At 35.7% G+C, this 16,387-nt stretch overlaps 1 protein-coding gene across 4 annotated transcripts in view; it reads left to right on the forward strand.

Moving 5' to 3' along the window:
- Positions 1 to 16,387, forward strand: part of PARPBP (PARP1 binding protein) — a 75,104-nt gene that overhangs the window by 9,590 nt on the left and 49,127 nt on the right. For 3 of the 4 annotated variants that reach the window (XM_068559986.1, XM_068559987.1, XM_068559990.1), the window contains exons 3-4: positions 4,361 to 4,594; positions 9,815 to 9,922. In XM_068559986.1, coding sequence (XP_068416087.1) covers positions 4,361 to 4,594; positions 9,815 to 9,922 — 342 coding nt within the window. The remainder of the gene's footprint in view (positions 1 to 4,360; positions 4,595 to 9,814; positions 9,923 to 16,387) is intronic. The other variant, XM_068559989.1, reaches the window with a different exon arrangement.

The following is a 16,387-nucleotide window of genomic DNA, read 5'->3' on the forward strand; positions in this document are numbered from 1 at the left end:
GTCGACTTATTTTTGTCTCTTTCTCACTCTTTGAAAGAGTTCTACATATATTTTAGATACTCTCTTGTTATACACTTTGTTGATATCTTCCAGTGTGCTCCGTTTACCCACTTTCACTGGATATATTCCCTGTTTCACCAGTATTCATATGCTAGACCTCTCTACTGAGTCCTACTCTGGTATGGTCAAGTACTCGCTGGACATTTTACCTTGATTACTGTCTCCACATCAATTTTTAAAAGTAGATCACATTGTTTGCTTCCTCAACTTACCTACCTTACCTTCCACAGTCAGTCACTGAAGCTAGATACCTAAGGATCATCATAGGGTCTCTTTCCTTTGCTCCCCTTTGTAATTCATTTTCAAGTCTTGCCAGTTTTACTGCCTGAGCATTTTTTAAAAATTCTGTCCTTCTTTAGTAATCTGAAGAAATGGTACTAAGGTAAATAATAGATTATGAGGATATTGTATAATGGAATGGGCTAGCTGAAGGTTAAACCTTGGTGACCATGCACTAGAAAATAAGGAGAGAGAGAAAGTGAAATTATTAAGAATCATTATTGAATAGTGGTTGAGGACTATTGTTCTGGAATCAAACAGACCATGTTCAAATCACCTCCTTTGTTTGTTTGTTTATGAATAATTAAAAAAATATATCCACAAGCTAAGTGAAATATACCCTGAAGAAAATTTAGTTCTCATTGTAAAAATTTTGACATACTGAAATATTCAATACGTCACTTTTTCTTCAGGATTTGTCTGTGTAGCATTCACTCAGTATCTCTTTTTTTTTTTTTATAACCTTACTATTTTTTTTAAATTAATTAATTAGTTAATTTATGGCTGTGTTGGGTCTTCGTTTCTGTGCGAGGGCTTTCTCTAGTTGTGGCAAGTGGGGGCCACTCTTCATCGCGATGCACGGGCCTCTCACTATCGCGGCCTCTCTTGTTGCGGAGCACAGGCTCCAGACGCGCAGGCTCAGTAGTTGTGGCTCACGGGCCTAGTTGCTCCGCGGCATGTGGGATCTTCCCAGACCAGGGCTCGAACCCGTGTCCCCTGCACTGGCAGGCAGATTCTCAACCACTGCGCCACCAGGAAAGCCCCAGTATCTCTTTCTACTTGTTAATTTTCTACTTGTTAATTCACTTAATTCACTGTGAAAATTCAGATTCTGGGTGGGAAAGAAGAGGAAAGATGAATTGCAACTAAACTTTTCCAAGTTCATGTGTATATGCATGCACGTATGCAGTGGAGATGGTGGGTTGTGGGTCAGTTTTACTTTAACTCTTCATGTACAGAGTCAGCTCAGGCATCCCCATCTGTGCTCAGACTTCAAGTCACTTGGCAATGTGAAACAACATACACTTGCCTGCAGGTGCATTCATACGTAGCAGATAGTAATAAAAAGGTGGAGTTGGTTGTATATATCCTTCACCTATATTTTCCACCCTCTGCTTTGAGTTCTATTTAGGTTTTTAATTCTCTGAAGTTTGAGAACATAGGTCCCTAAAGTAATAGTCCTTACAATAACATTTGACTACAATGAAACCTTTGAATACCTGGTAGAGTTGTTAGTCTGTTTATTGGTGTGCTTGTTTTCTTAACTGATTTAGTGGGGAGAAAGAAAATAACTTTTGAGTTTTAGGGTCTTGGAATATTTTCTTAGGTGGGGGGATGTTTTAGCTTAAATAATACAACACGTCTCTAGCAGTTTTAATATCGCTAAAGATTTAACCTATTATAGATTCACTGAGGATTATTAACTTCGTTATGTGGCAAATATGTATAACTTCATTACTACATTGCAAATAAAATTTTAGCCTTTCTTTTCTTCGGAATTGGCTTCATAGTTTTAATTTGTCTGGCCATTATGTTATTAAGGCTATTATTCACCTTAAGTAGCCTTAAGAACATTACAAATGGTCCTTTGGATGAAACAAAGCTATTAATTTTATAGCTTCATAGGAAGCAATCACAGCACCTGTAGCTGACTGTCAGATTTGAAAATGATCCAACAGTGACATAACAAATAAGAAGAAACTGTTTTTAAAATTGTATTACATTTATCTACCACCCTTCCCCCAACAAACAAATAATTATTTTACTTTGAATAAGAAAAGAGAAAGGAAACTGACAGTTTTGATTACCTAACATTTATCAGGTGTTATTTAATCTGTACAGTCTTACTTTATAACCAAGGAAGCTGACTCAGAGGGATTTCAGTATCTTACTCAAGGTCACACAGCCAATTAATGCTCTTAAGTAAACCCGTTATCTTTTCTCTTTCCATAACAAGAATTCCAGTTAGTTAAAAATGTAAAGTTTATTTAAAATTTTGAATAATTATAAAAGTAACTTTGGTAAAATGTAAAAAGTACAAGTGCTCTGATAAAACATAGCTCTCCATTTTTCTCATTTTATTCTTGTGAAATACAACCCTTCTTATGTCCATCAGAGAACTAAAGCATTGAACATTTTGAACTTCCTTCCGATATTAGCCAGCTGGCATGTTTTCCTAGCAAAACATTTTCTGATTTGACCGCAGACCCTCTCAATCAGTTGTTACTGGTTTGAATAACAGATTATGCTGTCATGGTGGGCACCTGATCATGAAAACTGATATTTGGAGTGCATTTTTATTTGGATTTAAAATGTTTTTATAATCCCAGTATAAACACTGTTAATCTAGTCAAAACCTTTTCTCACAAGATCAAGAGCTTGTATAGTTTTACTTTAACTAGTTATAGTCATTGGGATGAGATTTGTACATTTATATTAGGCAAAATCTTAATTTATTTTTAACATGAAGGATGTTATACCAAAATAATTTTTAGGAATTTTTGAGATAACACAATTTAGTTTTGAAACTCTAAATAACTGGATTTATTTAACTTAAATACCACTTGGAAATTTTATGGTATGTAACCTTTGTGAGATTGGGAAGTAAAGTATACAATTTTGATGCAACGCTGAGATATTACAAATCTGTCTTACATTTGGGTTATGGGTCCAGTGTTTGAGAGTTACTGATTCTTTTGGTTGTTCATTGAACTAATTTCATGAAATGTAATAATTTTCATAATTTTATATAACAGGTCTCTACTCCAAGGACAATAAAGATAATTTCCTTAGTTGCCTCCATATGGTTGAGTAAAGAGTTAATTATTTTAAGGCAGTTTGGACACCTTGTCTTAAATTTGGATAGTAGTTAGAAAATATCTTTATAAAAGATATAGAGATTTGAAAGAGTCAGATATGTAGAAAATAATATATTATTTGGCTCTGTTTGATTTCTTTCTATTCTTCTTCATTGGCTAAAGATGATGTTACAATTTAGTTCCAATGACTAGCACTATTTAAATATGCACCTATTTTTTAAATGCTATTAATGGAAAGATATTGGTGTTAGCAGAAACTACTAACATATTAACTATGGAAGAGGGCAGCAAAATCTGTATCTCAAAACCACGTGTGGATACTTAAAAATATTTGTTACTCATGCTACAGAAAGGAGTAGTTAGAATTTTTTTACTGAATTAGGTCTAGCATGTTTTGGAGGGCACCATTATTAATATCTGAGATATTAAGTGGAACAGAATGCAGTCAATTAAAAAAAATCTTCAACATGTCCACTGAGATAATTTATCATGTAGATGTTGAAGAAGAGGAAAAAACGAACAATTTTGCCTGATTAGTAACATCTGACAACTTATAGAAAGAAACCTGACTATGGCTTCTTAGCACTTGTTTGTTATAGTTTAGTGTGATGATGAGCAGGGAAGATTCAAAATTCTTTTCTGACCCCAAATTTTAGCACCGATATTTTGCTTTCTGAAATAATAATGAAATAAAACATAATTTTTAAAAATTTAATTTTTATGTTCATGCATTAAGACTAACACTTGGAATAATGTGATATGTAGGAATTCAGTATGACATGACAGTTTTAAATAAGAGGTTAAAAATACATTAGCAAAAAGAACTAAAAGGAACTAAGTATTAACAGAATCAAATGTTCCCCCAGTCAATAGCACTTAAGTTCACTGCTCACCCATCTCCCCACTTTGGGTAGAAGAAATTTAGTGAAGTTCAGGAAATAAGATGACTATATTTGCTAAATTTGTCATGTGCAAACTTATTATAGTTGTTCATATTTTTAAAAATCATCAAAATCTTTTTCCTTTATATCTGGTTTTAAAATTATTCCATAGCTCAACTTTGATGTTCTTTGAAAATCCACAGGAATTCAATGTAGACTTTTCTATGACAAAATTCAGTTTGTACTTTCTATCTTAATTGTAAGTTAATGAATATCTAGCATCCAACTTTATCATTTTATTTTTGGCATTATCTCTTTCAGTACAGTGGAGAATTTACAGTCTCTCTCAGCGATGTCTTATTGACCTGGAAATACTTACTACATGAGAAATTGAACTTACCAGTTGAAAATATGAAAGTGATTGACCATTATGAGAACATTAGGAAGATTTATGATGATTTCTTAAAGAACAGTAACATGTTAGATATGATTGATGTTTATAAAAAATGTAATGTTTTGACTTCTAATTATGAAAATTATGCGAACATATCTCCTGTAAGTATTTTTAAAATAATTTTATCTTAATCAAATTAAAATTTGGCTAGATTTATTTTTACTTTAAATGATGGATCAGCATTTATAGTAACTTGATAATGCTTTTGCTTTTTGGATCATGTTAAGAATGGAAAATTTAGCTACTTGAAAGCTAGTCATTACTTGAGAGAAATATTTTGGTGGTAAATTTTGTTGAATTTGTGTTATTATTTGGTTGAAATATAAGAACAGCTACTTATTAGATCAAAACATTTTTAATAAATCAGTACCAAGTACGTGATTTCTTTTTGAATTATGTCAGGGATTGATTTTGTATTTTATTTGCTCGGTTTAATGTGAATCTGTTCATTTGGCATATATTGTATAAATGATTGCTATGACTCTTTCTATGGATTAATAGTAGTTTTTACTAAGATAGAGTATCATTTCATGAGGATAGTATGATGCAATATACATGAGGTAATGCACTATTCCTTTTTTTTGCAGACACATTCACTGCCTTATTTTTTTTATAAAGTATAAATTTTAAAGTTAATGGAGTAACATCCCTTGCAGTTTCGTTTTGTCTACATTATAGTTGATAAACTGTTTTAGAATATATTTGAACATGTCTAGTTTGTTTTAAAGTATTGAAAATATGTTTCTTTATCTTAACATATACCAAGTGCCACTAAAGTAGTAATGAAACAGTGGTAATAAAAGAATAATTGTAGCCATACTAGAAGAAAATGTTCACTGGATTTCCTCAGATATTAAACTATTTTATAACTATTTCTATCTGATACTTGGGAATAATGTTTTGTCTGCTTAGAATAGAAACCTCCACAATAACAGTTGTTTGAGACAATGGAAATTTGTTTCATTCTTTTATAAAAGATGTCAAAAGGTTAGCCTCTAGGACTGATATGATAAGTCCATGGTTATCAGATAGTACCTAGGATTTTACTGTCAGGCTGCTCTCCTATCTTAGTTCTTGACTTCTACCCTCAAGATCGTTTGTGGTCCAAGATAGTTGTTGGAGCTCCAGACATTGTATCAGCATTTCATGCAGCAGGAAGTAGTATGGGAGCACCGTACTCGCTTTTCCTTTGAAAGAGATGTAGCTCTTTTGCTTCCATCTCATTAACCAAAGCTTAGTCATATGGCCAGACCAACATGCTAGCAAGGATGGAGAATATAGTCTTTATTCTGGGTAGTAATGTGCCAGAAGAAAAAAGAAAGCTCTGATACTAAGGAAGAAGGGGAGAATGGATACTGGCAGGCGGTTTGTTGTCTTTGCCTCATTGGGCTGTCATGGAAACCTTTGCCTTTTTGTAACTTTCTCAAAATACACGCACACACTTGTACATGCATACCCACACATACTCACCCACACCATGATAAGGATACTTGTGAGTGAAGACAGGTTTTTTATTCCTCTCTAGTTATGTTTTATTTGCTTACCTGTAGAGACGATTTTTAACTACTTTTCACAGAGGCAATTTAGAGAGGTTAATCAAACACAAGTATTAGATTGCAGGAACAACAAACATGAGTTTCTGATAAGCCAGTGAGAGTATAATCTGCCTGAGGTCTTTGTTTTCATTTTATCCTTTGCCTATAAGTCCTCTAATAAGTTTCTTCGTTTAAGTGAATCAGCTTATAGTGTGAGATATGTAAGGTTCTACATTTGAGGAAGTTCTGTCTCCAAATATCAATATGTCTCCTTTGCAAAACATCAGGAATGAAGTGGGAACTGCTGAGATGGTAATATATGAAGTAGAAAATTTTCTGCATTTAAATCTTAGAAGGCTAACAACTTGATCTCTGATACTTATGTTACCAAAGGAAATTTGCAGTGAGGAAAAAGTGAGCAGGAAAATATCCCTAGATCGACTTTTCAAAAATATGCTAAATGTAACCCTAATTTATGCTAAAAATATCTTCAAAGATACGTATCAGAAAGTTCTAAACATTTCTGAATTTCAGGGTCCTGAGATATCATGATCCTAATAAGCTTTTTTGGTTTTGATTTATTGTAGCCTAAATAAGGTAAGAATTAAGAGGAATTAAGATAAAGGTAAGACAGGGAAGTTCTGGGAACATAATTTGAATGATAGCCCTTTCCCCTTTGTTTCCTACTTTTATAATTCCTCTCCTGAGGAACATGGATGCAGGGCCCATGGGCATCTGGGAGCATAGAGGTCCTTGGATTCTAACTGGACTCTAAGTAGGGAGAATTGTTACAGAGATTGCTCTCATGAACTGAGCAATTATCTGGAGGACAAAATCAGAGACCTGGGCTGAGGAGCAGAAGTGGTAGATCCTGAGAAGAGCTTAGCGGCCCTCAGAAATATGAGGAAGGTCAATAGATGCCTTCTATGAGTGTGCCAGGGTTCCTTTACTCTCAAGAAGCTGCGAAGTAGCTGAATGGATGGTCTTACTGTTGGTGAGGCTTGAGAGACCACAAGAAGACTTTTTTTCTGCCTAAGCAGGTGACTGGCAGCTTGCTTATTTCTCCACTGCTGCTCCATAAGGAGTAGAGACCATTTCAACTGCCATTACTTGTAGAACTGTCATCACTTAATGTACCTCAACAGTCAGCTGAGCCCCAAAGAGCCAGTGAAGAGAAGCAACGGTCACCTAAGGGGTCTCAGTGGCCAGAAAGATGAATCAGCTAAGAACACACGTGCCTAACAAAATAGAGCTGCTCGAAGGGAATGAGAGCAAATTGAATCCAGCGAAATAATAAGTACTCAAGGAAATTCAAGTATATACCTAAACATAAGACTTTCTAGACATTAAAAAAAAAGAAGAAAAGTTTTCTCAGTGTAACAGATGAATTCAGACTCAAATTAGTATCCTGAAAGTCAAGTACAATAAGTAAAGCACAGAGTAAAAAACATAAAGAAACAAAGAGGGAAAAGTTAAGAAACTTGGAGGCTAGATCTAGAGGATTTAACATATAAACGTTAGGAGTTCCAGAAGGAGAAAAAAGAACAGATGCAAAAGAGGCCATGATAAAATAAATCATATATTTGTTACAACTACATTTGTTATAATAAATATTTTCCTGAGTCTCCTAAGGAGTGTTTATGAAGTTCCAGGCTGAATTGATGAGAAATGACACATACCTAGACATATCCTGGTAAAATTCCTGAACTCTTAATTTCCTGGCAGAAAGGACAAGTTATTTAAAAAGAACAAAAAATTAAATAGCATGTCCTGAAAGTGACCTAAGAATTCCATCCTCAACCAAGATATCATTTATCAGCCAAGTTAAGGAAGGATTTGTGAGGATATGCAAAAATTTAAAGAATGTCATCATCATACCTCATGTGAAACATTTACCTTTCCAAAGACAAATAATTAAACAGATGAACTGGAGCAGCGGTCTATCTAGGGAAAGATGGTAGTGAGCACTAAAACTTGGAGTGTGTATGTGCAGTTAAAATGATAAGGATGGACTGGGAATATGTGAGCTAAAATGGAAGACTTACACTAAGAGAGATTCTGATACTAGTTTAGAATTAAAACTGCTAAACTTCGTAGTTTGTTAGAGGTAAGTAGCAGGCATTGTCACTTTTAAAAAAGGATAGAGAAATATGGGTCTGATTTGAGTACAGGGAGAGTAAAGGTAACTATTAATGGAATGGAAAAATACTGTACATCTTCCAAATTAATAAGAGGATAAAAATACAGTGAGTAACAACCTGTCAAATCAGTAAAGATACAAATCAGTGAAATTAATAGTGTATCACAGCAAATATATTGTGATTTTTATCTTGCCTCAGAAAGCTTTATGCTATATTATCTAGAGTACTTGTCTAACTTTGAGGTCTAGGAACCGCTTTACACTAACAATTATTTAGGACCAGAAGGAGATTTTGTTTATGTGGATTATATCTATTGATATTTTCCATATTAAAAATTAAAATTGACAAATGTTTAAAATGTTTATCAGTTATTAAAATACTGATATTCAACCTATTACATTTTAATATGAATAACATGTTATGAAGAATAACTTTATTTTCCAAAAAGAAAAAAATTGTGAGAATAGTGACATTGTTTTACATTTTTATGAGTATCTTTAGTATCATGTGTGATAGAAAATACCTGGATTCACATGTCTGCTTCTATTTGGTAAGTTAGTTTGATTGAAGTATATCAAGAAAATTCAGATTCACATTGATACATAGTTGGAAAAGGAGGACTTCCCAGATCCCCTGAATGGGTCTTAAGGACCTCAGAAGTACTTGGACCATACTTTGACACCCAATGAACTGATCTAGAATAATGTACTTTGCATGTAATTAAATATGAAAACGTTTTTTAACTAGAAGGTAATATTCTCCCATTTCTAAAAATAATATTGTGTTTATGGAAAAATAAAACTTTGCTTTCAGCATCTCTTCTGAAAACATAAGAACCACAAGTGTGAGGACTACCATTATTCAAAATTTGATAAATAGTAAATTCTTATTTTGGTGATCTTGAATTTTGAGATTGAAAAATTGTATATGTTATAAACAACAAAATCCTAGGCTTTCTAGTTGGTTTGTTTTTTTTTTCATCTCTTGATTAACTCTTTATGAGTACCAGCTTATCTATCATATCAGTAGAATTGTGGCAAATGCTATTTCTTTTTAAGGAGTATATATTGGTGAGTTACTTTAGTTATAATTTTGCAGTATCTCACTGGGCTTTGTTAATTCAGTTTGTCCCTTTCCTTCAAGTTTACTTATTAGGAATTGTGTGTGTGTTTGTGTTTGTACATACCTGTATAATCTTCAGTCCCTTAGAATAAATGAAATAATATGGAGATGTTGAGTAGTGTGTCAGGCTGAAAGCAAATATCACTTTATAAATTATTTTTTCATGGAAACTCTTATTTTGTTTGAAATATTGTGGTGCTTAGGAAAATAGATTTACTTATGTATATTCCAAAATGAAGCATTTATTGTGGGCATTAGCTAAGACTTTCTTCCATACAAATAAAAGGCTCAGATGAAATTTCCAAGGTCATCTTTTAACCCTGAACTTGTAAAACTCTTTGATTACAGGTGCCATTGGAAACAGATTGTTAGGAAATTTAATTCCATGTATATTATGGACTGCCAACAGAAGCCAGGTAATGTGCTGTACACTGGAACATCAGAGACACTAAGTAGAGCTAGGTGTGAATATTTTTTACAGTTGGCGTAGCATTTTGTTAGTAACATCTTCTATTTCTTACAGAGTCAACTACGGGATTTTCTGTCTGGCAGACAGTATGCAGTAGATGATGAAACTGATTTTTCTGAACCAGTGTCACCAATGAGTAAACACAACCAGGATAATGAAAAGGTATGGCTAAATTGTGAGTAAATAAAAGCAGGATATGATCCTCTTCAAATCACTATGAATTTGTATGTTACAGTTACTTTTTATTTTTTAATTTTTAAAAAGTTTTAAATTTGCTTAAATAAAAAAAATTTGTGAAGAGTAGTACATTGGAGACTGGCAAGAGCATGATAATAATCAGTTTATTCATGGTTTTGGGCCATGGTAACAGGCACTGTGCAAAAATAGGTAGGTATCACTAACTATCGGAAAAGTAGTGGACGGTACAGGTTGCCAGAGTTCTCTGAATTTTTGCATTTGGTATACTTCACAGTTAGTATTTTATTTTACTTTTTTTCATTTAGTAATGTGCTTATTTATTTATTTATTTATTTATTTTTGGCCGTGTTGGGTCTTTGTTGCTGTGCGCACTGGCTTTCTCTAGTTGTGGCGAGTGGGGGCTACTCTTGCTTGCGGTGTGTGGGCTTCTCATTGCGGTGGCTTCTCTTGTTGCAGAGCATGGGCTCTTGGCACACGGGCTGCAGTAGTTGTGGCACGCGGGCTCAGTAGTTGTGGGATGCGGGCTCTAGAGCACAGGCTCAGTAGTTGTGGTGCGTGGGCTTAGTTGCTGCACGGCATGTGGGATCTTCCCAGACCAGGGCTCGAACCCGTGTCCCCCGCATTGGCAGGCAGATCCTTAACCTCTGTGCCACCAGGGAGGTCCCACAGTTAGCATTTTAAATGGTTGATTCTTAGGAAAATATGTTGTGTTCTCTACTCTTTAAAAAATCTGTTTCTACTCTTTGCAGTAGAATAGCTGATGCATCATGAGTTCTGATAACAGGATTTGTTGTCCAAACAAACCACAGAAAAGTAGTACAGGTTTGGTTTAATATAATTTACCTTCAGCTGAACACTATTCTAGGTACCTAAATACATGTAGTAATTCCTCACTAACCATGGGAGTTGTGTTTATGAAAGTTTCTTAGTAAAATTACCATTCACAAGATGAAAGGTAAAGAGTACTGGAAAGAGCATATATAAAAATATGTTATGTGAGATTGGTTCAAGATGGCGGAGTAGAAGGACGTGCTCTCACTCCCTCTTGCGAGAACACTGGAATCACAACTAACTGCTGAAAAATCATAGACAGGAAGACACTGGAACTCACCAAAAAGGATACCCCACATCCAAAGACAAAGGAGAAGCCACAATGAGATGGTAGGAAGGGCACAATCACAATAAAATCAAATCCCATACCTGCTGGGGTGACCCACAAACTGGAGAACACTTATACCACAGAAGTCCACCCACTGGAGTGAAGCCTCTGAGCCCCACGTCAGGCTTCAGAACCTGGGGGTCCGGCAACGGGAGGAGGAATTCCTAGAGAATCAGACTTTGAAGCCTAGTGGGAATTGATTGCAGGACTTCGACGGGACTGGGGGAAACAGAGACTCCACTCTTGGAGGGCACACACAAAGTAGTGTGTGCATTGGGACCCAGGGGAAGGAGCAGTGACCCAACAGAGACTGAACCAGACCTACCTGATAGTGTTGAGGGGTCTCCTGCAGAGGCGGGGGGTGGCTCTGTCTCACCGTGAGGACAAGGACACTGGCAGCAGAAGTGCTGGGAAGTACTCCTTGGCATGAGCCCTCCCAGCGTCCGCCATTAGCCCCACCAAAGAGCCTGGGTAGGCTCCAGTGTTGGGTCACCTCAGGCTAAACAACCAACGGGGAGGGGACACAGCCCCACCCATCAGCAGGCAAGCGGATTAAAGTTTTACTGAGCTCTGCCCACCAGAGCAACATCCAGCTCTACCCACCATCAGTCCCTCCCATCAGGAAACTTGCACAAGCCTCTTAGATAGCCTTATCCACCAGAGGGCAGACAGCAGAAGCAAGAAGAACTACAATCCTGCAGCCTGTGGAACAAAAACCACATTCATAGAAAGACAAGAGGAAAAGGCAGGGGGCTATCTACCAGATGAAGGAAAAAGATAAACCCCAGAAAAACAACTAAATGAAGTGGAGATAGGCAACCTTCCAGAAAAAGAATTCAGAATAATGATAGTGAAGATGATCCAGGACCTCGGTAAAAGAATGGAGGCAAAGATCGAGAAGATGCAAGAAATGTTTAACAAAGACCTAGAAGAATTAGAGAACGAACAGAGATGAACAATAAAATAATTGAAATGAAAAATACACTAGAAGGAATCAATAGCAGAATAACTGAGGCAAGAACGGATAAGTGACCTGGAAGACAGAATGGTGGAATTCACTGCTGCAGAACAGAATAAAGAAAAAAGAATGAAAAGAAATGAAGACAGTCTACAAGACCTCTGGGACAACATTGAATGCAACAACATTCGCATTATAAGGGTCCCAGAAGGAGAAGAGAGAGAGAAAGGACCCAAGAAAATATTTGAAGAGATTATAGTCGCAAACTCTCCTAACATGGGAAAGGAACTAGCCACCCAAGTCCAGGAAGCACAGAGAATCCCATACAGGATAAACCTAAGGAGAAACACACCGAGACACATAGTAATCAAATTGGCAAACATTAAAGACAAAGAAAAATTATTGAAAGCAGCAAGGGAAAAACGGCAAATAACATACAAGGGAACTCCCATAAGGTTAACAGCTGATTTCTCAGCAGAAACTCTACAAGGCAGAAGGGAGTGGCATGATATACTTAAAGTGATGAAAGGGAAGAACCTACAACCAAGATTACTCTACCCAGCAATGATCTCATTCAGATTCGATGGAGAAATCAAAAGCTTTACAGACAAGCAAAAGCTAAGAGAATTCAGCACCACCAAACCAGCTCTACAACAAATGCTAAAGGAACTTCTCTAAGTGGGAAACACAAGAGAAGAAAAGGACCTACAAAAACAAACCCAAAACGATTAAGAAAATGGTCATAGGAACATACATATCGATAATTACCTTAAACGTGAACGGATTAAATGCTCCAACCAAAAGACACAGGCTTACTGAATGGATACAAAAGCAAGACCCATCTATATACTGTCTACAAGAGACCCACTTCAGACCTAGGGACACATACAGACTGAAAGTGAGGGGATGGAAAAAGATATTCCATGCAAATGGAAATCAAAAGAAAGCTGGAGTAGTAATACTCATATCAGATAAAATAGAGTTTAAAATAAAGTATGTTACAAGAGACAAGGAAGGACACTACATAATGATCAAGGGATCAATCCAAGAAGATGATATAACAATTATAAATATATACGCACCCAACATAGGAGCCATTCAATACATAAGGCAACTGCTAACAGCTGTAAAAGAGGAAATCAACAGTGACACAATAATAGTGGGGGACTTTAAAACGTCACTTACACCAATGGACAGATCATCTAAACAGAAAATTAATAAGGAAACACAAGCTTTAAATGACACAAAAGAGTAGATAGATTTAATTGATATTTATAGGACATTCCATCCAAAAACAGAAGATCACACTTTCTTCTCAAGTGAGCACAGAACATTCTCCAGGATAGATCACATCTTGGGTCACAAATCAAGCCTCGGTAAATTTAAGAAAATTGAAATCATATCAAGCGTCTTTTCTGACCACAATACTATGAGATTAGAAATCAATTACAGGGAAAAAAACGTAAAAAACACAAACACATGGAGGCTAAACAGTACGTTACTAAATAACCAAGTGATCACTGAAGAAATCAAAGAGGAAATCAAAAAATACCTAGAGACAAATTACAATGAAAACACGACGATCCAAAACCTGTGAGATGCAGCAAAAGCAGTTCTAAGAGGGAAGTCTATAGCTATACAAGCCTACCTCAAGAAACAAGAAAAATCTAAAATAAACAAGCTAACCTTACACCTGAAGGAACTAGAGAAAGAAGAACAAACAAAACCCAAAGTTAGCAGAAGGAAAGAAATCATAAAGATAAGAGAAGAAATAAATGAAATAGAAACAAAGAAAAAAATAGCAAAGATCAGTAAAACTAAAAGCTGGTTCTTTGTGAGGATAAAAAAAATTGATAACCCATTAGCCAGACTCACCAAGAAGGAGAGGATTCAAAACAATAAAATTAGAAATGAAAAAGGAGAAGTTACAACAGACTGCAGAAATACAAAGCATCCTAAGAGATTACTACAAGAAATTCTGTGCCAATAAAATGGACAACCTGGAAGAAATGGACAAATTCTTAGAAAGGTATAACCTCCCAAGACTGAACCAGGAAGAAGTTGAAAATATGAACAGACTAATCACAAGTAATGAAATTGAAACTGTGATTAAAAATCTTCCAACAAACAAAAGTCCAGGACCAGATGGCTTCACAGGTGAATTCTATCAAACATTTAGAGAAGAGCTAATACCCATCCTTCTCACAGTCTTCCAAAATCTTTCGGAGGAAGGAACACTCCCTAACTCATTCTATGAGGCCACCATCACCCTGATACCAAAACCAGGCCAAGATACTACAAAAAAAGAAAATTACAGACCAATATCACTGATGAATACAGATGCAAAAATCCTCAACAAAATACTAGCAACAGAATCCATCAACACAGTAAAAGGATCATACACCATGATCAAGTGGGATTTATCCCAGGGATGCAACGATTCTTCAGTATATGCAAATCAATCAGTTTGATACACCATAGTAACAAATTGAAGAATAAAAACCGTATGATCATCTCAATAGATGCAGAAAAAGCTTTTGACAAAATTCAACACCCATTTATGGTAAAAACTCTCCAGAAAGTGGGCATAGAGGGAACCTACCTCAACATAATAAAGGCCATATACGACAAACCCACAGCAAACATGCTTCTCAATGGTGAAAAACTGAAAGCATTTCCTCTAAGATCAGGAACAAGGCAAGGTTGCCCACTCTCACCACTATTATTCAACATAGTTTTGGAACTCCTAGGCACAGCAATCATAGAAGAAAAAGAAATAAAAGGAATACAAATTGGAAAAGAAGAAGTAAAACTGTCACTGTTTGCAGATGACATGATACTATACATAGAGAATCCTAAAGATGCCACCAGAAAACTACTAGAGCTAATCAATGAATTTGGTAAAGTTGCAGGATACAAAATTAATGCACAGAAATCTCTTGCATTCTTATACACTAATGATGAAAAATCTGAAAGAGAAATCAAGGAAACACTCCCATTTACCATTGCAACAAAAAGAATAAAATACCTAGGAATAAACTTACCTAGGGAGACAAAAGACCTGTATGCAGAAAACTATAAGACACTGATGAAAGAAATTAAAGATAATACCAACAGATGGAGAGAGATATACCGTGTTCTTGGATTGGAAGAATCAATATTGTGCAAATGAGTGTACTACCCAAAGCAATCTACAGATTCAATGCAATCCCTATCAATGTACCAATGGCATTTTTTGCGGAACTAGAACAAAAAATCTTAAAATTTGTATGGAGACACAAAAGACCCCAAATAACCAAAGCAGTTTTGAGGGAAAAAAACGGAGCTGGAGGAATCAGACTCCCTGACTTCAGACTATACTATGAAGCTACAGTAATCAAGACAATATGGTACTGGCACAAAAACAGAAACATAGATCAGTGGAACAGGATAGAAAGCCCAGAGATAAGCCCACGCACCTATGGTCAACTGATCTATGACAAAGGTGGCAAGGATATACAATGGAGAAAAGACAGTCTCTTCAATAAGTGGTGCTGGGAAAACTGGACAGCTACATGTAAAAGAATGATATTAGAACACTCCCTAACACCATACACAAAAATAAACTCAAAATGGATTCGAGACCTAAATGTAAGACCAGACACTATAAAACTCTTAGAGGAAAACATAGGAAGAATTAGAACACTCCCTAACACCATACACAAAAATAAACTCAAAATGGATTCGAGACCTAAATGTAAGACCAGACACTATAAAACTCTTAGAGGAAAACATAGGAAGAACACTCTTTGACATAAATCACAACAAGATCCTTTTTCATCCACCTCCTAGAGTAATGGAAATAAACACAAAAATAAACAAATGGGACCTAATGAAACTAAAAAGCTTTTACACAGCAAAGGAAACCATAAACAAGATGAAAAGACAACCCTCAGAATGGGAGAAAATATTTGCAAACAAATCAATGGACAAAGGATTAATCTCCAAAATATATAAACAGCTCATGCAGCTCAATATTAAAGAAACAAACAACCCAATCCAAAAATGGGCAGAAAACCTAAATAGACATTTCTCCAAAGAAGACATACAGATGGCCAAGAAGCACATGAAAAGCTGGTTAACATCACTAATTATTAAAGAAATGCAAATCAAAACTACAATGAGGCATCACCTCACACCAGTTAGAATGGGCATCATCAGAAAATCTACAAGCAACAAATGCTGGAGAGGGTGTGGAGAAAAGGGAACCCTCTTGCACTGTTGGTGGGCATGTAAATTGATACAGCCACTATGGAGAACAGTATGGAGGTTT

The sequence above is a fragment of the Eschrichtius robustus genome, chromosome 13, assembly GCF_028021215.1.
Source record: "Eschrichtius robustus isolate mEscRob2 chromosome 13, mEscRob2.pri, whole genome shotgun sequence".
Classification (NCBI taxonomy): Eukaryota; Metazoa; Chordata; class Mammalia; order Artiodactyla; family Eschrichtiidae; genus Eschrichtius; species Eschrichtius robustus.